General features: G+C 49.5%; 1 protein-coding gene across 1 annotated transcript; it reads left to right on the top strand.

The window, feature by feature from the left end:
• Nucleotides 1–392: 392 nt before the first annotated feature.
• POU2AF1 (POU class 2 homeobox associating factor 1) lies at nucleotides 393–23,363 on the top strand. The gene is made up of 5 exons (XM_029914483.1): nucleotides 393–612; nucleotides 19,062–19,192; nucleotides 19,710–19,752; nucleotides 19,847–20,112; nucleotides 22,730–23,363. The coding sequence occupies exons 1-5, from the start codon at nucleotides 597–599 to the stop codon at nucleotides 23,042–23,044; spliced, it is 771 nt and encodes a 256-aa protein (XP_029770343.1). The 5' UTR covers nucleotides 393–596; the 3' UTR covers nucleotides 23,045–23,363.
• Nucleotides 23,364–23,812: the final 449 nt, after the last annotated feature.

Below are 23,812 nucleotides of genomic sequence, written 5' to 3'. Positions count from 1 at the left end.
GAACCAGTGGCCCCTGGGAATCGCATTTCCCGTTGAGCAGGGCCCATGGCGGACTGGGTCCTGCTAACATGCCTGTGCTGTAGAAGCCCAGATGGGTACCATAGAAAACCCAGAGTTTTCCAGGGGTCTTTGGGGCCCCTCACGGATGAGGACAGGTCCAGGGTTCATGCACTGGCTCACGGAGTTCACACACACAGCCATTTTCACACTCAGCACACATCACACCCCACTCTGATGACTCCGGCCATCAGGACGCGGCCTTCTGTGCCGTGTTGTTCAGATCCAGCTGGCTGGCTCCGCGGGTCTGTGGCGGGGGGGGGGGGGGGGGGGGGGGGGGGGGGGGGGGGGGGGGGGGGGGGGGGCCTCCGAGGGAGCACACAGTGGGGTGACAGGCAGCCCGGCTACAGAAAACGCGCCCAGGGACCCAAGGTGGGAGGATGTGATGACGCTGTGTGCGGGGACTCGCGCCTTTAAAAGCTGAGGAAACAGCCTCTGAGCAGGCGGTGGCTACACTGGAGGAGAGCACACCCAAGTCTCACATTAAAGCAGCCAAACTGTCTGCTTCAAAGAGAAAAGGCAACATCCTGTCGCAGGCCATGCTCTGGCAGAAACGTAAGTGGTTTGGCCGTGCCTGTCGGAGCCGTGGAGGCACGGGCAGGGGCCGGGGGCTCACCGGCGAGTCCGCCCGGGGCCCGGGGAGGATGTGGTGGCGCTGGCGGCATCGGGGGACCTGGGTCCCCAACCAGGGGAGCGCAGGGGCGAGGTGGGCGACGGAGCCCCGTGGAGAAAGCGGCCTGTCAGAGGTGATGCTGATTTTCCAGGCTGGAGGGGAACGAACGAGTGTTCCAAGGTGGGCCAGCTCATCGTGTCTCCGTTGCGAGGCATGAATCACCGTGGTGAGGAAAGGGCAGTTCATGATTCACACAACAGAAGAGCCGACCGCGACAGTGCTCTGGGGCCGAGAGGGGAAGGCCTTGGGGTCCCGCACGCGATTGGCTTTAGTTTTCATCGACGGGTGCTCTGTGGCCCGGGGTTCAAGTTCTCGGGCCTATTGCTGTCTGAGTGACTTGGGTCTCTGCCGAAGGCGTGATTTGTTTGCGTGCTGCCCTGGGACAATGTGGAAGCTCGGCTTGGGTCAGGCATGCCTCCACTCGCTCCTCTGTCCTGCCTGCTGCCACTCTTCTCCGCACTCGGTGGCGAGGCCCGTGTGTCCCAGTGCAAGGGGGCCGCGGGTTTATCTTTAACCTTAATGTTTATCCCTGGGGTGGGATGGAACAACTGTGAACTTGACTTTCCATTTGTGGGATCAAACAGAGACTCCTGTTATTAATAATTGAAATCATACAGAGATTATCTATGACATTCCTTTCTTGAAATAACAAAGTCAACTCAACAGCCTCATAAGACTTGAACTTTACTGGGGCTCAGTTCTGTGCTACTTCAAGAGAGCAATAGTACACACAAAAAAATCACTCTGTCTTTTCAAAGGTGCTCAGGTCTTTACAATGTCTTTTAACAAATTCATGTACACCCTACTTCAAGCAAACTTCATAGAAGAGAATCTAGATTTACAGAAGATGATAAACTGGGGAGTCTTCATTTTACAGAAAGATTTTCTCTTGGAGGCCTTAAAGTTCTGAAAATATATCTTCATTGATTAAAACGTAACTTATAGTCCTTTATCACCAACTCACTGTTTCCTTTATTACTTGTGGTAATTCTCTGGAATTGAACTTGTTAATGGATAACTTGGAGGAGTGATTCCAAAATTTCTCAGATTGTGAGGTCTTGTTATTTGATACTGGCAAGATGCAATTTTTTTTTTTTAATAAAAAGACATGAACTTCAATTTGGGCTGGAGAGCTACGGGATCCTTCCAAGATAATTAGAGATATGCTAACATGTGTGGTGTGCACAGTTACATGAAGCAAGACCCTGACCTGCAGAGGTAACGGCAGCTGGCCCCCAAGGGAGGAATATTTGGCCGGGGGTGGGTATTACTGTCTTTACTGGAAGCGCTGGGTGTCCGCACGTCCCTTGCGCTTAGAGGTGAATTGGTGGATTTTATATGAATCCTTGGGGGGCTTCTGCCTTGCTTCATTCTTATTCAGAGTAAGTCATTTTCCTTTTTTTTTTTTTTAATTCGTAGGTTTCTTATATGTAAAATGGGGTACAAATACTATCGATTCCTCAGAGCTACCCTTACCTTGGTACGCTGCCGGGCCGCCATGTTGTTGGCCGCTCTGGTTTTGCTTCAGTGTCTGAGATACGGCTGCTTTCCCGCGTTCGTGAGCCGCCATATCCCCACTCTTGGTTATAGGCTACATTTTTCCTTCTTTAATTCCTCTTGAGAGATTAGCACCGTTTTTTTTTTTTTTAAGTTTGTTTTCTTGGTTTGTTTTTGTTTTTTGTTTTTTTGTTTTTAAGGGGAAACTGAAGGCATGTTTCTTGCTGACACCCTGGATGTCAGTCAGATCCAGCAAAACCGCATCCTTAGGGAGACCGTACTGTAAGCTCGTCAGTGGGATAACTGGGGTGAATGGTTCTACATGTTCGGATGCATACCATCCAAATTCTTTTTAATTGTCCTTTGGCAGCTTAAGCGAAATTAAGCAAGGCCCTGGGCACTGGACCCCTCACCCTGGATCCTTCTCCAGGACACTCAGGGGTTCTAAGTGACTAGACTCTGTGGGGAAACCAGTAAAAACAGGGCAGCATCGTCAGCCCACTTAGAATCACCTGATGGAAGGGCAGAGTTTGAAATCAGACACCAAGAGTGCTGAAAAGGCACTTTCTTTTTTCAGAAAACACCCTCGGGCCATGATCTGAAATGACTGTGCTATGGGGTTCTGGAAAGGGTTAAGAAAACATCCACTCTGTAAATGTTGCCTCCTCCCTACCTGGCCCATGATCCCTGTTTGTGAACAAAATGTACACATTCTGGTTCGGATCAGCTCAGAGCTGTTGGCACACACAAGTGGAGATCTTCGAGCCCCATCCATGGATCTGAGCTTTGCTTGACTGGCCAGTTACATAAAGCAGTCACGCCACCTGCAGCTTCTCCTTCTGGGCTCTGCACTTTGTCCTACAGGTCCCTAGTGGATGTGAATTCACCTCCAGCAAGAGGTCCTTGTCAAGGCCAGCTGGTCACAGTGCAGTAGAAAGAGCAGAAGTGACCAGAAGCAAGGCGGATCTGGGTTTGAAAGTTGGCTCGGCAGCTTAATTATTCAACCTTCTCAGATTCTTACAAATCTGGAAAATGGGAATTTTAATGCCTGCCTTACAAGGCTTCTGCGGGAGCTGAAGTAGGGAATGTAGGTAGTGTTATCACGGCTCCTAAGAGTGGTGAGAGGGCACCTGCTGGCCTCCGGCATCTCCCGTGTGCCCATCTGGAGGCATCAGCGTTATGCTAAATTCCTTCCTGTCTCTCCTTTTCCGCACTTTGATTAGAATAGTTAAAAAGACATCATCAAAATATTCTTGAGTGATGGCATCTGTCAAACAATTTTCCACAGGTCTAACTCAGGGGTTCGCAAACCATAGCCTGAGTGCCAAATAGGTCCCATCACCTGCTTTTGCAAATAAAATTTTATCAGAACATAGCCATATCTATTCACATATTGTTGAGCTGCTTTTGTTACAATGGAAGAGTTGAGTAGGTACCCTAGACACTGTAGGACCTACAAAGCCTAAAATATTTACTATCTGGTCCTAAACAGAAAATAGTTTGCCGACCTCTAAATTAAAATGATTTGGTTCACACTTTAGATATTCATTTCCTTAGGTTTCTCTGCCTCCTGGGGTCACACAATGTCAGTACCAGTAGGAGATAAAATTGGCAGTCAATTGATTAAATGATTTGCATAATGCTGAAATTTGATTTGATTGACTTCTTCCTTAAAAGCTATGGAACCGTGTATAATAAACTCAACACTGCTTGTTACAAAATGAATGAGTCACATAACTGCTTTTCATTGTTGTTCTTTGTGTAAGGGAAGATTTACATGATAATGAAAGGCAGGCTGCCCGATTTTTCTTTGAACTGGCGAGTTGTCTTGATGCCCTGTAGTCATGGCCTGGGTGTTTCTTTGCTGTGGTGCCCAGGGAGGCACCTTGCAAACAGGAAATAGTTATTATTAAACTATTATGGCATAAATGCTCCTTTGCTTTCCAACAACTTCAACAGAGCAGTGGTTCACAAATAGATAATTGGGACCTCTAAATTCTCAGGAATGTAGAACTCTGGATTTTGCTCCAGGGTTCCACTAAATAGCCAATTAAAAAACAATTTTTTTTAACATTTATTTGTTTTTGAAAGACAGAGAAACAGAGTGTGAGCAGGGGAGGGGCAGAGAGAGAAGGAGACACAGAATCTGAAGCAGAATCTGAGCTGTCAGCACAGAGCCTGATGTGGGGCTCGAACCCGCAAACCAGGAGATCATGACCTGAAATGGAGTCAGATGCTTAACTGACTGAGCCACTTAGGCAGCCCTGTAAACAGTTTTTAAAAAAATATTTATTTATTTTTGAGAGAGAGAAAGAGACAGAGCATGAGTAGGGGAGGAACAGAGAGAGAGAGAGAGAGAGCGCGAGCGAGACCAAGAATCCGAAGCAGGCTCCAGGCTCTGAGCTGTCAGCACAGAGCCTGACACAGGGCTCAAACTCACAAGTCCTGAGATCATGACCTAAGCCGAAGTTGGACGTTCAACTGACTGAGCCACTCAGGTGTCCCCAAATAGCCGATTTTTAAAGGGGAGTGAAAATTCAGTAAAACAAGGAAAACCTATGGTAACTCTCTAATTTTGGGAACTCTATCTCTTGCAGGAACTCAGTCAAACTTGAAACAAGAAGTAATTTAGGTCTGTGGAGTACCTCTAACATTTCTGTTGTGTGTTACAACCTTTGCCCACTTAGGAAGCACCTTTACTTGTTACCAAATTTGTGTTATTGATTCAGTGGTTCTTGTCGATAAGGACAAGTAGGGTCTAAGAGACCGATGCAAAGTCACACGCACAGAAGGAAGTAAAGTAAGTGACAAACATCTACCAAGCACACAGCTTAATTGGTAAGAACGCATTAATTTTCAGGGTGGACACTTTCATTCCTTCTCCCTGTATTTACTAAAGAAAAATGCCAACTTTGTTTTTCTGTATACCTGGAAAGTTCCCAAGCCGGAGGCTTGGAAATCTCTCTTCTAGTTCAAGTCTGCAAATCTGTTCTGTTGTGAGGAAAAAAAAGAACCAAGGTTGACTACACTTATTAGCTAAATACCTGGATATTTAATCAGCTTAGATGTTCTGTAAATTTTTGCTTTTAAACCTTCCCTTTACAAAATAAAGGTATTAGGTTCTTTCCTCCCTCTGACTTCTTTCTAAAGGAGTTTATTTGCCTACCAATCAAGAAGTCCACCAATTTCTAACTTTGAGCCAACCAAGCCAAAGTTGGCTAATTGATCAAGGTTATTAACTAAGCTTCACTTTTATGAAATACTTGGTTAACATTTTAGCTTAATCATTTTTATAGGAAAAATGCTTGAGGAGAGTGGGCTTGCCTGGAATAGTGAGGCCTTCTCTGGAATCTTCTTGTCCTGGTTGTGTGAGGCAATGGACACAGCAATGCTTTGTCCACCCATTTTTTAAACATTTTTATTTATTTTTGTGTGTGAGAGAGATAGAGTGTGAGCAGTGGAGGAGCAGAAAGAGAGGGAGATGCAGAATCTGAAGCAGGCTCCAGGCTCTGAGCCATCAGAGCTGTGAGATCATGACCCGAGTTGAAGTTGGACGCTTAACCAACTGAGCCACCCAGGCGCCCCATGGACAAAACATCGCTCTTGCAGACAGTAGGCATGGAGTTTACTTTCCAGTCTACAGGTAATTAGGTGTGGGGCTATACGCGAGCCACCTATGGATCCTATTTCTTAAGTGTTCCAGGTATAAAACTAGGGCTTGCCTTATCCTGGCTAAGAGCCGGAAGACTGAACTTGACTTCAGGTTCTTTTTCTAGCTATAATTTCTGAGCTTTCATGAATGCTTATATAAAATAAATACATGTTTTCAAACACAAGTCTTTAACTTAGTAGAAGGCATTCTCCCATCTGCACAGAGCAGTACTTTTCATCTTTGCCTATGCACTGGAATACTCTGGAAGATTTAAGAAATCCTAATGTGCAGGTCCCAACCCAAGAGTTCTCATTGAATTGCCCTGGGCATTAGAGTTTCAAATCTTCCCAAGCCATTCTCATGTGCAGTCAAGGTGAGAACTACTGACCTGGAGGTTAGAGGGGGCAGCTTCTAATACTCCTTCTGACGTTATGGTGCTGTGGGCAGAACTTGTTTCTGGCTCTGGGGCATGGAGGGCTTCCTTGGCGCCTTGCACTGCATCACATGTTCTGTTGCGTCAGATTGATTACATTTGGTTGCGTGTGAGGAGACCTGAAACAACGTGGATTTAAATAAGACGGCGGTACAAGCTCTCGTGTATACAGGGCTGTGTGCAGACTCTGCAGTCTCAAACCCATCTCAGGCTACTTCCGTCTTTCCAGTCCACCGTCCTTGGCATGTGGCTTTTGTCCTTTAAGTTGCTTTGTGGTTTTTAGCTCCAGCCACCGCCTCTGTGTTTTGGACAAGGAAGAAGAAGAAAAAAGATGCAAAAGGATCATGCCTCTCTATCATTGCCCCCCTCCCCCACCTCCACAACTACTGCTGACATCTACCAGTCACTCCTATCTGCAAGGGAGAACGGTGTCATTGTTTAGCCAGGCATAGTGACACCCCCTACCCACCTGTCATGTAGGGGTTGTTCAGTCAGAAAGGAGAGGGCTGATGTTGGGTGTGGCCACGGCCAGTCTTTGCCACACCTGGGATGTATTATCTCATTTAATCCTCATAGAAACTCCAGGACGTAGGTTCTGTTTCAAGCTCCATTTCAGAGATGAGAAAATCTGAGCTTAAAGATTAGGTTAGTAACTCACGCTGAATATTGTCTTACAAAGCTGTCCCATGTCCCCGCCATGGGCTTGGCTCACTCACGGGGCTCAGGAGGGTGATCTTGGTAAAGGCACAGGCCTGCCTCGTCAGATAAAGGAATGGACAAAGCAGTGACGAAAATGACGTGCAGCCGCTGGCAGACTGATGGTCATACTTCACACCCTCATTCTGATGCATGTGTTTCATCTAACTTAACTGAAAGAAATAAGGTCTTTGCTTCTTTACCTCCTGCACCAGGCTCTTTGCAGACATTTCAGCTGCAGTGGGAGGGCTCAAAGGGGAGAGAGTGACCTAGAATCTACCCCTCCCTCCAAAATGCAGCCCGTCTGTTTTCTGGGCAACACTAATAAAGGCTGCGGCGTGGCAGCCTGAGCTGGGACGCATGGTTTCTGCCTCCTCAGCGCTTCCTTCATTTTGAACTCTCTAGACTCTGGAAGAGTCAGGCTGTCTGTTCACACGTGTGTGCACGGGTGTGGTGTGGCGTGGGTAGCAACATCTATAGAGGAGGGGTTTATTTGGAGTTAGAGAGTGGCGTCTCTGTTCTTTCTATGCCGTTAGCGGTTTAAAGCTTAGCCTCTAGAGCAGGCAGATCTGAGTTCGAGTCCAAGATTTATGCCTCACCGGTTGCCCTTTGGCCTCACTTTGTTGCCATTTCCTTCAGTACATAACGGGCCGGCAGTTCCTACCTCACAGCGCTGTGGTACGTGTTTACTACTGTGCTTTGCATTACAGCAATGCTCAATAATAAATATTAGTTACTATTCTGAATTTCCCGCTCTCTCTTGCTCTACGTCTGAGAATAAAGCTTATGCAGCTAATTATAGATGGTAATTTGTGTGGCCTCCGAGTTCTGCATTTCTTGTGAACGAGCAGGGCGACCCGTTTCCAGTCTTATAATGTGTGGTGCGGTTAGTGACCAGGACTAACGCTGATGGTGAAGCTGGCCGTTCGGTGACCAAACATGGAACCTGAACCCCAATTTGCAATCATGCTTCATCAGGCAGCAGGCTCGTACTGACTAATAAATTGTGTTTGTTTCTTTAATTCACAAACTGGACTGAGGAGCTGATAATCTAGGTGTCAGGAGAATGACCCTTGAATTTTGCAAGAAATAGCACAAATGATACTGAAAACTGAAACACCAGTGTGCTGCCTTTCTTAGTAATGGTTTCATTGGTATCACTTTCTGGGAAGAGCAGGCAAAGAGTTATAAGCCAGAGACATTCTCAGGACAGGTGTTGGGACCAAAGGGGGGCTGACCACACGTGAGAAAGGCTGCATTACTTTTTAATCCTCTAGAAAGACTCATAAATTTAATGGAAAGATAGGAAGTGTACAAAGATTGTTATAAATTTTCAGGATTCATATGGACGCCTGGGTGGCTCAGTCGGTCAAGTATCTGACTTCAGCTCATGATCTCATGGTTCATGGGGTTGAGCCCCGCATCGGGCTCTGTCCTGACAGCTAGCTCAGAGCCTGTCTTCTGATTCTTGGTCTCCCTCTCTCTGACCCTCCCCTGCTCACACTGTCTCTCTTTCTCTCTCAAAAATAAATAAAACATTAAAAAATTAAAAAGAAAATTTTCAGGACTGATAAATTCTGGGGAGATAGAGAAGGAGGAAAAAAGAGAGACAAGAGAGTTGAAAGTAGGAGCGAGTTTGAATGCTGGATGAAAGCAACACCAATTCAGAAAAGGCATGGAAGGAAAATCAATCATCCATTTGTCCTCCTTTGCGTGCATATATCCACCCAATAATGGAATTATTCCTAGTACAGAAATCAAGTGATGAAATAAATTATCTTTAGCAGTGGGGAAGGGAAGATGGAATCAGGGAAGGTGTCCTGTAGCATGTGATACAGATCCTCAAGAATACATGATAGTCAGACTTCTTATTTAGATCTTGGGAGATGAAGAAGCGTACTAGGACATAATGGATGAGCATTAGGAAGAAAATCTAAGGATATGTAGGCTGGTGTTTACAACCTTTTTGTGGGGGAACCTCTTTATTCAAACCAAACATACTGCAAAACTCCAATACAAAAATAAAAATGGAGCCATTTAGGAGATATTGGAGCTCTGCTTGCTTACCCACCCCCTGACCCTCCTGCTTCCTTCTCTTTGAAGGCAGGTGCCTTCACTGTATCCTAAGGTTCTCTAGATCATTGCTTGACAACCATGACCTGGGCCAATCATCCGCTCATTCAGCAAGATTCCTCATAGCTGGTTAGAAGTCATTGGGTTGTACTTCCAGGGCAAACCCTACACTCCTAAAGCAAAGTGAGTCACTTCAAAGCATGTTGTATTGGTGTCCATTAAGCTTTGAAGCTGTGAAGGTCATATTTTCAGTCTATGTGGGTATCTTGTGAACAAAGAAGGGCATATGTTCCTCAAAGACTGACCTGCTGACTCCTCTCCCAGGCTTGCTATTCTAACAACTTCATGAGGGAATGCCCCCACGCCATGAGACCACTGGTGAGTAAACCAGAAACTTGCAAAAAAACTCATCATGATGGGCAGTTATACCTCACATCATGAACCAATTATAAGGTCTAATTTCAATCACCTGGGCTGTGCCCCAGGCCACCACAAGCCTTGGGGCTGGAGCACTTGGACCTGACCCCAGATGTACAGCTGGTGTTGGGTCTGAAGAGTCCTTCCTCCAGGGAAGTGGTCTTGGGAAAATTTGGTTTCTTTAACAAGGATATCTTTGGTCTGGAAAATCTCAGACTAGATATTATTTAAAGCAAGGAATAAACAATTGGATTTCTTCTCCTCCAACTGCCTGACCTATAGGTGTTTCCTGTTTTTGATCAGACTGTCAATTCTAGGTTCACCCTCCGGCCTTAATCTAATAAGGAAAGCTGATTCTGTCTTCTCTACTCAATCTCCTTACTTTGGTGCTACCTTGCTATAAAATTTGAGTAGACACTTTGGGTTGACTCCTCCCCTGTTATGGTCTTGTGCCTTCAGTGTAGACTCTCTCTTTCCCCATTCTGATTCTTACTTCTCTTGATAAAGCTAAGGCAATGCCCCTGCTATGTCAGCCGGAAGGCTGCCTTGCCCTAATAGGTCATAAAACTTCCCTTCCCGATCACCAAAGAGCCTTCCTGTGTACACTGCCATGTTTCCAACCCATATGGGGTACATGCTCCTAAATTTATAGCCTTTTGGAGAAGTACCATGACCCTGGTCTCAGTCAAGACTCCGTCTCTGTCCATTGGGAGATACACAGAAATTCCTTGAGGGGCTCTATCTGACGTCAGGACAAGGGCATACCATCTTACTCTGTCTGCCTCTCAAAAATCCCCCAGGTGCTCCTTCCTGACATTGTTCTTTAAAAATTTAAATCCATCGCAAACCTACTCCTCTGCTGGGTTCTGAAGAAAGACATAGAGACATCCTTCTGCTCAGCTCATGGTTTCTTTAAAAGAGACCAATGCTAGGATTTTGGTGTCTCCTGTCCAGGTTTGTTTCTGTTTGAAGTTGAGGTCTTTGACCAGTCTCTAGGCAGCATCATTGGCTCCCTGTCTCCTAAATATAGCTCTCCTGCTGCTTGGAGACACCAGGCTCAGACACCTGAGGGATGACTTCCAGGAGCACAGTGAAGGCAGGTTGAGACAGGCCTTCCTGGCAACAGAAGCTCTGAGTATACTGAGGATAGAGACATTCAGTATCAGGATGTAGCAAGACAAGGGCAAGTTAGAGTCACTGCAACGAGGGCTAGCTACTTCTCTGATGAGTGGTGGACTGAGGTCATAGGAGAAATAGACATTTGTTGAACCCCTGTAATGTTCTAGGTGCCTAACTATGTTAATTTCATACAGCCCTCATGATAATCCCATGAGATGGATATCATTACTCTCATTCAGTAAATAGGGAAACTGAAGCACACACATGTTAAGTGAATAGCCAAGGGTCACACAGTGATAAGCTATGTAGTAGGCTTTCCAAACTAGGTCTGCTTGGGTCCCAAACAGCAGCATGCCATTTTCCAGGATTTTAGGGTTCCATTAGATGCGTCTTCCCTTCCCCATTGAAATAAGTCCACCCTTAGATGAAAGTGGACTCTTACTTCACGGAGAGCAGGTGTAACTGACTCAAAAGCTCCTGCAAACAGGAACCTCAGGAAATTAGATTTGAGATATAGAGCCTCTGGAGCCAGCCGATTTTCAGAATCTGAGTTCCGAGGACTGGTCTTCGTCTAGTGGGTTCATCAGCCAGGATAGGACAGGAGCAGCTGGTCTAACATCTTTGGAGGTCATCCAGGGCCCCTAGGCTGGTGGTGAACCCTGAACATCTGGAACTGCTTTATGTGACTTGGGCAAGCCTTACATTCGTGGTGTGGGCTGAGCCCAACCCCAGACCAGTCTCTCTGCCTTGGAGGCAGAACAATCATGCCTCTTGCACTGTCCCCTTTATATAGCCTCTACAGACTGGGGACCACCATTTGCTGCTCAAGTAAGTCCAAGTAAGAATAAAGTGGAGGTGGAAACCAGCCAAACAAGCCAGAACCCTTCAACTGTGAGGCACTTGCAGCTCTGTCACAGTTTTAATTCTAGCTTATGTGTCTATGTAATTAATGTCTACACCCCACTAGACGACAGTGAGCTCCATGATGTTTGGGACCTGGTTTACTCTGCTTAGTGATCATTTGTTCAGGGCATGCTCTAGCAGAACTCTCCTAGTATTGTCCTCTGCTCCGGGACCCACTGTATCTCAGATGGGAGCCCTTTCTGCTCCGGTGACCCCAGTTTCTGTAAGAGACAGGCAGATGCAGCTGGCTTCTCAGGTGGACCTATCCACTGTCATTTCAGTCGAAAATACCAAAAATAAAACTTTGTGGGGAATTGTTTGGGCCTCTCAGTTCTCGTCACTCATGTGAGCACACTGCTGGTAACCTTCTCATGGACTTATTTTTCCTCTCTCAGATGGGAAATGCTATTTCTTGGGGGGAAATTGGCAGTCAAAGGAGACTGGATCAGGGTGGTCCAATCTCAGACTCCAGTGAGAGGAATGAAGGTCAGAACTTGGCAGGAGACAACTGGTGACTGACCTTCAGGGTCACCCAGAGAAATAAATGGACTTGCCCAGGCAGAGGACAGGCAGGATTTGGCAGAAATGGACTGTGTTTGGAATCAGACGTTCTGGGTTTAGCTGATGACACAGCTATTTACAAGTGTGGACTTGGGCAAGCCAGTTAACCTCTCTGGGCATTGTGTTCCTCATCAATGCAAAGGAGGATGAGAGGGAGACGTCCCTTGCTTATTTCAGAAGTTGCGCTGAGGCCACACATGCAATCATTTGTGTCAAGGCTATGTGAGCCACAGAACATTGTGTGCAAAGATGAGCATGGTGATTTCTGAGTTCCCGGGGGGCTAAGTTCACGACCAGGAAATACAGGGACCCTTGGCACGCATGCATTCAACATGCCTGAGCCTCCACAATGAAGAGGCAGAACACAGACACTGTCTCTGGGAGTAGAGAGAAATCCAAGAGCCTGTGTGCTTTACTTGTTCTGCTGGAGGTTTGGAGGGAGGATGGACGCATGATGCGGAAGGCACCTAGAGTCCCCGGGGAAAGGATGTCTCAGCAACAGTGCCCATGAAGAGAGTCTGAAGGCTCTGGCACCAGCAGCCTTTTTGCTGACCTCACCCGAGGTCATGGAGTGGGACATCCAGAACGTTGGGACAATCCAGGTAATCCTGAGGCTGTGGGATGGGAACACCTTATGCAGAACTTGGTAGATGAGAGTGGACTGCTGTGGACTGTAGGAAAACTGGCTCTCTGCTTAAGCCTGACATAACCTGGGAGCAGTGTGATCACCCTGGGTACTCACTCCAGGCTGGCTGGGGCTTCCCTACAACAGGGATCACTAAGTTCCTGGACCTCCTTGGTCAGGGGCTTTGTGTTTCTAAGACTGAACAAACCTCTTTGGTTGCCCCAGACAGACTGTAGGAGCCTCCCCTGGCTCTTTCTCAGGTTGTTAGCTCTAGGTCCTTTTGGCTCATCCAGGTCTATGTGGGGCTGATGAGAGTATGCCTCTTAGAATGGGGACAGAGAGAGAGGAAATGTCACTACTTTTCCCTTCCCTTCTCTGATCAGACCAGAGAGCCTGCCCGGGATCAGCCGCCATCTTGGAGCTCTCCTGATGGAGACCTCCCAGTCTACACATCAAGATGCCATGACTTACTCCTTTGCGGCTGCCTCAGCAGCCTTACAGGCAACATCAGAATGTAATTTGGCTGAGGTTCTACTTTCTCATATCTTCTAAACACCTTTAAAGGCATTTTTTGTCCATCTATCTTTTTCCACCTCTCCTTGCATGTTATCCAGATTGCTAGAATGTATGAGTGACATGGTGATACCGCCTCGCTGCAGAGCCCTTTCAGTTCAAACGTCATTGAGTGGAAAGCCCACATTCACATGGGTATGAAATCTCTTTGTTGGCATCCATTAAAAAAAAAAAAAGTAAACAGCAATCTAGTGTAAATTGGGCGGGAAAGCTTTTCTGTAGCGTGTCAAGTCCAATCTTTGGCCAAAGCTCAAGTTCTTTCTTCCTGTTTGGAAAAAAATCAGCCATTGTCCATGAATGGAAAGAACAAATTTGAAAACTTTGACTCAGATCTTCACCAGAAGAGGAACGTTCGCATTAGTGTTTCAGTTAAAGATGTGGATAATCCTTTAGCCAATGTGAGCTGAACTTTCCCAGGCGCCCTCAACTACCTTCGGCGGAGAACACAAACAAACTTCTTTACATTCAAGTGAAAAGTGTCAGCAACTTTTATGACTTTGTTTTCAGTTAGAAGCTAGGACAAGTTTGTTAGCCCTAGGCTTGAATTCCTATTGTTCACTTATTTGGTTTTGGTTTTGCTACAAGTAAAGAGAAAATTATTTGTATTTCTCCTTAGTGGATTTTCAAAAAAACAAACAAACTGAAGTTTCAACAGCAAAAGAGAATAATATTTACTGAGGTTACTTGGAGTGATCAAGAGTGTGTCATGTGTTCTGGGCTAGGAAGGTTTTGTCTTTCAAAATGGCCTTGTGTGGCTGCAGGCTTGAGGTTTAAGCAGTCATTGTAAATGGAAAGCACTCAGTGAGCTGGATAGTGGGGCTGAGTGAGCTGGGTTCCTCTTCCTGGTTCTCTGACGGTAGAAATGTAGGCTTACCCTGGACCCCAACTAGCCCTCAGAGCAGCAGTCTTATCTGGGGTTCAACTTACTGGCTGGCCCTGGTGGCTCCCAGGAACTCTGTAACAGGACAGTGGCTAGAACAGTCTTCTTCCAAGAGGATCCTGGACACTGTTCTGGGTAGCACCTGTCTGGAGAAGGCCGTCGGAAAGCTGACTGGAGGAGAAGTTAGTGACAAATACCTGGGTGTTGGCTCCACTGGGAGCCATTAGGAGGGACCTATCTCCTTAGCTTCCTCGCTGTGGTGTGAATGTGGTTCACGTGGGGTGATTAAATAAACAAGTGCTGACAATTTTGCATATGTCCTTGGTGATCTGTATTATCCCTTCCTCAGGGAACCGGAGGGCCGTGTTTATTTAAATGAGTGGCATCCACATGTTCCCTGAGCTCGGTGCGAACACACACCGTGCCACACGCAGCCAGACCACTGCCTGAAGTGACCGGTGGCTCGCTCTGTCATGGTCTGTGCCCTCCAGCGGAACGACAGCTGCAGGCCCCTTATTTTTGTGACGTGGAGCGTGTCCGGGTGTGTGGCAGGGGGAACTGAAATGTCTTCTGACTTTTTATACCTTCGGATTTTTTTTTTTTGTCGCTCATTTTGGAAAAGGGAAGCCCTCATTGGGGCCAAAGTTATAGGTTTTTCTGTAAATGAGTTTTGTTGGCTTTTTTTCCCCTCTTCTCTCCCCCACCCAAACTCCATTGGTGACTGACTTCTGGTGGTGGGAAGGTAACATGGCTGAAGTCTCACCTTGAGAAAGGAGATTCCTAGCGGAGGCCAACAGGCTCATGTTTAGGTGGAAAGATTTTTCTCAGTGACAGACACTTGGATGCTCCCAGGAGACCCGCAGGATAAATGGTGAGGAGGCTTCGGGCTCTCAGGACATGCTACCTGAAGCTGCAATCTGGTCAGGGGGCTACTAAATTTTCTGCTCAACTCTACTCGGGGAAACTGGACTGGGTATCATCTTATTCATCTCCTGCTTTGTTTTGTCTCTTATTATTAAGAAATTATTTTAAGAATCTTAAAAATGTTCTTTTCAGTATTGTAGTTTAAATGTTTTAAAGCAGCTCGGTTTAGGGATGCAGACGCCCCAAGAAAAAGCAATCATGATTTCAGGCAAACTTCTTTTCCTCTTCCAAACTCATATCTGTCCGCTGGTTTCTCAGGCCGGTGGCGGTAGGGGGTACCAGGCTTACCGTAGAATTAGGAACGTTTATTGTTGTTTTACAATGGTTGGTGTGAAAAGCACTAACTGCAAGTTTTGGTTTTGCAAATACGCTTCCTTTGGGAATCCTGAGGCTTCTGATTCTGGGGTCTCAGGGTCACTTTACAAAGACACCGCCTGAAGCACCCTCGCGCATGCGTGCTTGCAGTCAGTTCCGGGATTCCTTGGCAGCTGTTTGTGGGCTGGTAGGTGGGGCGGCAGGAGGTCCCTGAGAGCTGAGAGTTTTGCACTAGGAAGAGGTGGGGACTTAGAAACTGCTCTCCATATGGTCGTTGTGCCAGGGCACACCTGTTGACACTGTGGCTTCTAAGGAAGTCCAAACATCAGAGGGTGATGCCCTCGGCTCACAGCACCTCCCCCAAGGCCTCTTTGTTCATTGATTAAAAACAACAGAAGGCAGGAAGCCGTCCCCCGACAAGATCCTGGAAATGCCCAGCTGGCCCCGTTGCAGCCAAGTGTTCGACGTGTCCACTTCCTGGGAGGGAGCCGGTGGGGAGTCCTCTGGGCCCTTCCCCACAAATGTACATGCAGACCAGAGGGGGTTAGCCATATGCCTGTCTTTGGTCTGGACTGAGATGTGTGCATGTGGGATTGAGGTCTTCTTGTCCCTCAACTGATTTACGAGTGTGACCACAGTGCTTAGACCCCCCCCCATAACCCTGTCCCCTGAGTCTTCTCCAAGTGAGTGATGCCTCGGGCTGTACCCGATGGGCCTAAGAATAGCTGGAAACCCAGCTGCAGACAAGTGCAGCCTGATACGGGTGTGAATAAAGGCACTGTGGATGACTGAGAACCAGCGCGCAGAGCGTGGGAGGGCAGGCGGCCCTTTTGCTGCTATGTTGGGCCCCATCTGGGGTCTGTGGCCAACGCTGGGCATCAGTGATCACGAGGGGAAGTGGTACATGGAACCCGTGGGGCGGGGGGAGGCACCCAGAAGGAAGGATTCAGAGCACATCCTTAAGAAATGGCTGGAAGAATGGGATGTTCATTCAGACTCTACACGGACGTGGTTTCTGCCACGGATGCTGGAAAGGGATCTTACTACAATACTAATGATAAGTAAGTAATGATTAGTCAGCTCACACTTACTAATGCTTGCTCAGCACAAGCTCTCTTTCAAGCATTTACATGGGATTCTCAGCCCTACCAGGTTTGTGCCATTATGATCCTCATTGTAGAGGTGAGAAGGCCGTTGATGGATTATGAATGGTAAGTTTCCTTAGAAGGCAATGCCAGGAAAATGGTGCTCGTTACCGCGTGACCTGTCAAGCAAGAGGAAGAGTTTCCTGGCCTTGAAGCTCCCAGAGGAGGGTGGCAATGTGTGGAGGGAGGGGTAGGAAAGTAACATCCACCATAGCCGGCCTTGGCTTTGGAAACCTCGGGTGTGTTGTTGCAGTGAATCCTCACAACCACTATGTGAGACGTGGATTATTGAGGCCCAGGGGTGTTAAGTCAATCATCCGAGACCTTTCCACCAATAAGCGAAAGCCCAGAATTGAATACAGTTATTTTTGGCTCTCAAGTTCATTGTTAACGCTGCTTTTATGCAGGTGACGGTGCCCAGGTAGTCCCAGGGCACTGGTACAGGGCTGGATCTCTCTGCTCCACACTCCAGTTTCAGCCCGATTTTGTGTCAGTTGTAACTGTTTCATTGCTTGTCTCTCCCACCAGACACAAGATGCGTGTGGGCAGGCGCCACAGCTATCTTGCTCGGTGCTGTATTCCTAGGGCCCGGGGATAGTTGAAAGAATGAATGAATATCAGTTAAGATTCCTCATTATGATGGGGTGGGGTGGTGGGGGGTGGTGGTGGAATTATAAATAGGATCATTAATCTCCTATTAGGATGTTAGAGGGAGGCTCTTGTATTCGATCAGGGATGGGTTGTCAGTGATGCTAACCCCAGCAGAGCTTCAGAATCACCCAGAAGACTGTTAAAATATAGACTTCCAGGCCCACATCAACCCCCCAGGATTAGAACTACTTGGGAACAGGGCCTAGGTATCTGCACTGTGCACCACTTCCTGCTCAATCCTGCTACCTGACCAGGCTAGGAGCCCCATGGATGCGTCTGTGTCTGGGGTTCTCCGCATTATGTGTCCCTGGGGCTCTTGGACACCCCTTTCCCTCTCCTGCTGCCTGTCTCTGCCTGCTGGGCTTCCAGGACAACTGCATGTGTGCCTGGAGCATGGATGGAGGTCTGGTGCCGGGTCAGGCATGGGTTCTTATCAGCTGGGTATTTACCGAGCAAAGTTCAGCCAGGTAGCACTATGGTTCCGGGTTTAATAGATACCTAGGCTTCCAGGCTTTTGATTCAGAGCCCAGGTCCCTGGGGCCCTTATCAGGGATGATAATGGGCTCTGTGTGTGAGTCCCCAAGGCCAGGGCTACTCACTATTCTTGGCTGATCCAGGCCTGCCCCCCAAAGGCCCAGGACCCTGGGCTGTGGCTGTCTGAGAGGGCAGAGGGCCAGCACCCAGCCAGGACTGCTTCTGGCCTGCTCTTCCTGGCCAGGAAGGGCCCGGCTCCAGCTCAGCGCTTTGGTTTCCCAGCTTTGAGACAAAGCGCACTGGGAGCCTTCTGTCTGCAGCAAGGCTGGACACTCTCCCGCTCTGAGTAGGTGGATGACCACTGGGCATTGGTCCTCTGTCCTGAGGGCCCCGGAGAACCCAGGAACCATTCACTGTGGCCCATTCTAAAGGTCCAGGAGAGGCGAAGGGAAGGTGAATGGCAGCGCATTCTAAATAATCATCCAACCAGTTAACCAACAAAGCCCTTACTGAGCTTGCTGCAGACAGGCTCCTTGGGAAGATATAGAGAAATAAGCTACAATATCTTATCTTGACAAGTTTATCATCTAGGTAGGGGCATATGAAATTTACACCAAAGGATTACTAATTACCCTATGGCAGATTGCCATTTATTAAATGCTCGCTCTGTACCTGATATTATACTAAGCATACACTGTGCTTCTCATTGACTAGATCAGTGACTCCTTATGACATTCCTTTGATAAGAAATTGCACAGAGAGTTTTAGTAGCTTGCCCAGGATCACACAGCTAGAAGGTGCCAGGGGCAGATTTCAAGGCCTGTACCATCTGACTCAGAGTCCCTGCTCTTACGCCGTCCTCTACTGCCCCCTGTGATGAGCACTAAGCAGGTCTAAAAGGCTGGAGGATGAAGACACCTCTGTGGGCAGCCATGGCCGCCAGGAGCGTTGCACTAGTCCTAAGCCAGGATGAATCAGAGGCTGAGAAGTGTGAGCGTGAATCCTGACCATGGGAAATCTCAAGTAAAGATGAGGAGAGGAGACAAGTAAAGAACCAGAAGAGAAATCTGAGTAGGGCTCCGGCCAGAGTCAGGCTTGATATAGTCCTTAGTGTGCAAAGTGGTTGAAAAATGGGTTGAGCTGTTGCAGCCCAGGACTTTCAATTGTACATTAAGTTTACAGGGCTTAAGTGGTCAGGCAGAAGGGAGCTCTGGAAGGTTTGGGGCAGGAGGAGTGGCAATCAACATCGGAGGAAACTGTCTAGAAGTCCGGTGGGTCCTCCATGTTCAGGCACAGCTGAGGTGAGCCAGCAGACCCTTGAGGAGAGGAGCGGACACACAGGTGGGGGCTCGTCCGAGAGGCTGATGAGCACCAGTGACCTTGCTTTTTGCAGCGTCGGCGCCAGAACAAGCCCCGGCCCCACCCCGGCCGTACCAGGGCGTCCGCGTGAAGGAGCCGGTGAAGGAACTGCTCCGGAGGAAACGTGGCCATGCCAGCAGCGGGGCGGCGGTCACACCGACGGCGGTGAGGGGGCCGCTGTGGCCCGTGTGTGTGTGTGTGTGTGTGTGTGTATGTGTGTGCGGGGGAGGGGGTGTCCAGTAGGGGCCCTGGCTCTATGGGAGGCTCATCGAGGCCACAAAGGCAACACGCTCCATGTACGGCTGCTGAAGAGTGGCTGAGGGGAGAACAGGTCAGGGGTCCCTGGGTAGACCGAGTGGGGCTGGGGCTACGGGCAGACCCACTGAACAAAGCCCGTGCCGGGGGCCCGAGGGAGCAGGTGACTCACATGTCCAAGCATGAGCCGGGTGCTCCCCTTGGGAAGACGATGCCAGGTCCCTAAGTGCACAGGCTTCTTGCTAAATGGAAACACGAATCCCCCAAAAGCATAGGAGGTGACGGCCGGGATCTGGCGTGGAAGTTTTGCTCTAAGAAGGAAGACTCCCCCCGTATACTTTCGTGCCCTGGGGCCCTCTGGGCAGGTTTTCTGCAGAGGGCCAGTTGGAGAGAGCCGAACACCGATCCTAGTCTCTCCTCCCTCTAGGTGGTGCTGCCTCATCAGCCCCTGGCCACCTACACCACAGTGGGTAAGCGCCCCCCTCAGTTCCGGTCCCCTCCCGGGCCCCCCCCACCCCTTGTCTGGGCCACACCTGCAGCTCCGTAACTTCCTTCTTCCCACAGGCCCTTCCTGTCTTGACATGGAGGTCTCCACTTCCACAGTGACGGAGGAGGGGGCCCTGTGTGCCGGGTGGCTCTCCCAGCCGGCCCCCGCCACCCTCCAACCCCTGGCCCCGTGGACGCCCTACACGGAGTACATGTCCCATGAAGCTGTCAGCTGCCCCTACTCGGCTGACATGTACGTGCAGCCCATGTGCCCGAGCTACACGGTGGTGGGGCCCTCCTCCGTGCTGACCTATGCCTCCCAGCCACTCATCACTAACGTCACGGTATGTCACGCTGAAGCACGGTTGCACCCAGGGCACCCTTTGAAACCCAGGATGCCTGCCTCACTCGGGGTCATTCTTGCTACTGATTCTTGGGATAAGTGAGCCATCAAGCCCCTCCTGTCTGCCAGGGAGGCCTGCTTTCTTCCCATTGACCTAATTGACCTTTCTTCCATGAAGAAGGCGTGTAGCCTCCTGGTGCTCCTCGGGTTGGGTGTTCTCTGGCCTTTCTGCCCCGAACCTCCCCCTGTTGTGCCCAGAGCAGAAGGGCTTGGCCGGAAGTTTTAGTTTTCAGTGAACGGAGGTATCAGGCGAGGTCTGCTCGGGGCCTTATGCTACAGGCAATCCTTGCTTTCCATTCAGCTAACTTAGAGGCTGACTAGTCACATAACAGTGGGATTTGCAACAGGTGACACGACTTTTCAGAAAACAACTCTTGATGAAGTCAGACCCACCTGCAGGGTAATTTGTTGAGTCCTGTCTGTAGCATCAGATTGCTTGGGTTCGAATCCTTGTCCCTTCACTTACTAGCTAGGTGACCCTGGACTGAGTGACTTAATTTCTGAGCCCTGGTGTCCTCACCTGTGAAATGGGTATATTAACAAGAGGGCTGATGTCAGGCTCAATTGGGAGGGGTGCCCAGGGAGGACTTAGCATAGTTCCTGGCATACAAAAAATACTCAATAAATGTTACGTTATTAGGATTGTCCTAAAGCCGGCCAGCAGCATTAACCAAGGGCTGCCTTCAAGCACCTGATGGGAAAGGAAAGGCCTACTGGGAAAGGAAGGGCCTGCTCTCCGAGGCATGAAGAAGGGAAGAGGAGTGGCTTTACGTGAACAGTATCTCTTTGAGCAAAGGAATGGGAATCCCCTAAGTGTTCAGAGGGGGAAAGGTCTAAGCACATAGCTGTATCCAGCCTCAGCTCAGGGGACGCTCTGGGGGTGCGAAGCTGGGGCCTCAGAGTAGCTGCGAAGCCCATGCTGATGGTGGAGCTTGCTTTGGTTCCCCACCTCCCCACCGTTTCCCTCAAGGGTTCAGCGTCAAGCTGTTGAACGTGCCCTTTCAGCACCATCCACGCAAGGGCTCACGGAAGTGGGGCACGGATGATGGTGGCTAGAGAAGGAGTGAATTCATTACCTTTCCCAAGTAACTCATTTCCATATTAAGGGCCTTTGGAGGGGGCGGGAAGCAGTAGGCCTAATGGTTCCCAGTCATTTCATTCCTAAGGATTTCTTTCATTATTTATTATCCCCACCTCCTACCTTGAAAGGTTGTGTATCAAACAAACCATATTTATTAAGAAATAATTTGTTTGTTCTGCCGCTTTGTAAATGAACGCATCAAAGCTGGTGAGAGCTACCAGTCAGCGCCCCTGATTAGCAAAAGATAAGACCCGTTAAAGCAAGGGGTCGATGGAATTCCACCCGCGCAAAGAAACCTGCGGTTGCCGGTGACCAAACGGGCTTATGATTCCACAAAGCAGGATTTTCATTTGCACTTCTGAAATGCTGGAAACAGTCAGGCTTGGCTGGGAGGCTGGGAGGCCTCCGAGACCCTGGCCAACTCTATCATTCTATAGAGAAACACCCTAAAGCCTTGCTGCTCAAACTACAGTCCCTGGACCAGCCACAGTGGCGTTACCGAGGATCTGATGGGAGATGCAGATTCCCAGGCCCCACCCAGGCCTCCTGTACCAGAATGGGCTTTGTGGCAAGACTCCCAGGACACGAAGCTAATCTCTTCCCTAGATGACTCTAATGGTTTATTCTCAAAAGGCAGTGGCAATCGGAGATAGGACGGCAGAACTAGGGGCGGTAGGGGGAGACTTCTCTCGAGTCGTTTCATGCAGAGGCCTTCCCCCTCCCGCCACTCCCCCTGCTTCCTCAGCTGTGGAAGATAGAAGGCATCTAGGCCCTACCTCTCTGGCAGACTCGACCTCAGGACTGTAGTGTGGTTGTGCCCAGGTGAGGGGTATTGGTAGAAGGGCACCTGTGAGGACCGTCCTGGGACACCCACAGGGGCCCAGCTCAGAGACAGAGGAGGCGGCGGTGGCGGGCCCGGGCTTCCCCAGCGTCCGGGTCTGATCCAGAGCGGGCGGGACATGGGCGGCACTATGTGGATGGACCTCAGGATGCCAGGGCTGCCATGTGGAGCAGGCCCGCCTTTGTGTGTGTCGCCTTGCGGAAAACAGCTGGTGGCCGGGGGCCAGCCTGGTCGTTAAACATGATGCTGTATTCTCATCAGTTTTTAAGATATACATTCCCCCCTCCACAATTTAATTTCTCTGAAATTAGGATGGAATTCATGTTCAGTAAAATCTGGAAAAGCGTCTCTAATTGGCTCAGCCCTGGGAGGTCAGTCCTATTTGTAATGGACTCTACAGAAGTGGAAATGGAGGCTTTAGGGAGGCGGTGTGAGCCAGGACGTGCAGCTAGGGAGGGACAGGGTCAGGGACCCAGCTGGAGATGCCGAGCCGGGGGAACTGGAGCCCCTGGGCCGAGACGCAGGAAAGGGCCCAGTTGAGGGGGACACAGAGCCCCCCCCCCAGGAGGAGGATGAGCAAGGAAGTGCGGACCCCCGGGGGCTGCTAACCTTGGTCCTGTGTCTTCCCCATCACAGACGAGAGGCGCAGCCGCACCCACCGTGGGGCCCCAGCTGGAGGGCCCGGAGCACCAGGCACCCCTCACCTACTTCCCCTGGCCGCAGCCCCTGCCCACACTGCCCGCCTCCACCCTGCAGTACCAGCCTCCGGCCCCCGCCCTGCCGGGGCCGCAGTTCGTCCAGCTTCCCATCTCCATCCCCGAGCCGGTCCTCCAGGACATGGAAGACCCCAGGAGAGCCATCAATTCCCTGACCATCGACAAGCTGCTTTTGGAGGAAGAGGATGGCGATGCCTACGCGCTCAACCACACGCTCTCCGTGGAAGGCTTTTAGGGCGGGCGCCCCCCTGAGAGTCCTGGTCCCTGAGCCTGGGATTTTAAATTGAGCCTGGGATTGAGCCTCAGAGTCACACCTGTTTGGAGAAACTATTTCACGGCTACACCTTCCACCCTCAACTAGAATTGTTGGCTTCCCTTCCCTCCTCCCCTCTTCCCTCCCCTGTCCCTTCCTCCCTTCCCCCCTCCTCCTTTCTCCCTCCCCCTCCTTCCTTCCTCTCTCCTTCCCTCCTTTCTTATTTCTTTTTTCATTTCTGTTCCTATTTGAGAAGGAATTACAGAGATTTTTGTGGTAATATTGACGCCAGTGTTGCAAACCTATGTCCCAGGTGCTTTTATTTTTGCCTCATGTCATTCATTGGAGCAGCGGCCCCGCTGAGCTGTGCTGGGGACAGGGCCAGCCCCGTCCTCGGTCACTCTGAGGTGTCTGGGGGGCCTTGCAGACCCACTGCCCATGTCCTTGAGCTGTCAGTTCTCACAGCTGCTCCTTTGTTCGCTGTGCTCCGTGCTGCCAGATTTACAGCCCGGGCAGCAGAGTCCACGGCCTGGGGCTCAGTGAGGCGGTGGTGGGGGGGGTCCGGGGGAGGAAAAGGGACCGCAGAGTGGGTGGGTTGAGGGACAGAGGAGGGAGGGGAATGGGGAATGGAGTGTGTGAGTGTGTGTGTCGGGTGGGGAGAGGGGAGGAGAAGGTTGGGTTGGGAGAAGGGGTTCTAAGGAACCACTGAGCTTCCGATCACTGGGTTATTAAGAAGGAGAATAAACTTAA

The sequence above is a fragment of the Suricata suricatta genome, chromosome 11, assembly GCF_006229205.1.
Source record: "Suricata suricatta isolate VVHF042 chromosome 11, meerkat_22Aug2017_6uvM2_HiC, whole genome shotgun sequence".
Taxonomy (NCBI): Eukaryota; Metazoa; Chordata; class Mammalia; order Carnivora; family Herpestidae; genus Suricata; species Suricata suricatta.
This window is presented reverse-complemented; position numbering and strand designations above follow the sequence as displayed.

What these genes read in the sequence shown, in the direction of transcription:
- POU2AF1 (XM_029914483.1), top strand. An exon ending in GGCCACCTACACCACAGTGG is followed by an intron (nt 19,753 to 19,846) that starts GTAAGCGCCCCC and finishes TTCTTCCCACAG; the next exon opens with GCCCTTCCTGTCTTGACATG. An exon ending in CACTCATCACTAACGTCACG is followed by an intron (nt 20,113 to 22,729) that starts GTATGTCACGCT and finishes TCCCCATCACAG; the next exon opens with ACGAGAGGCGCAGCCGCACC.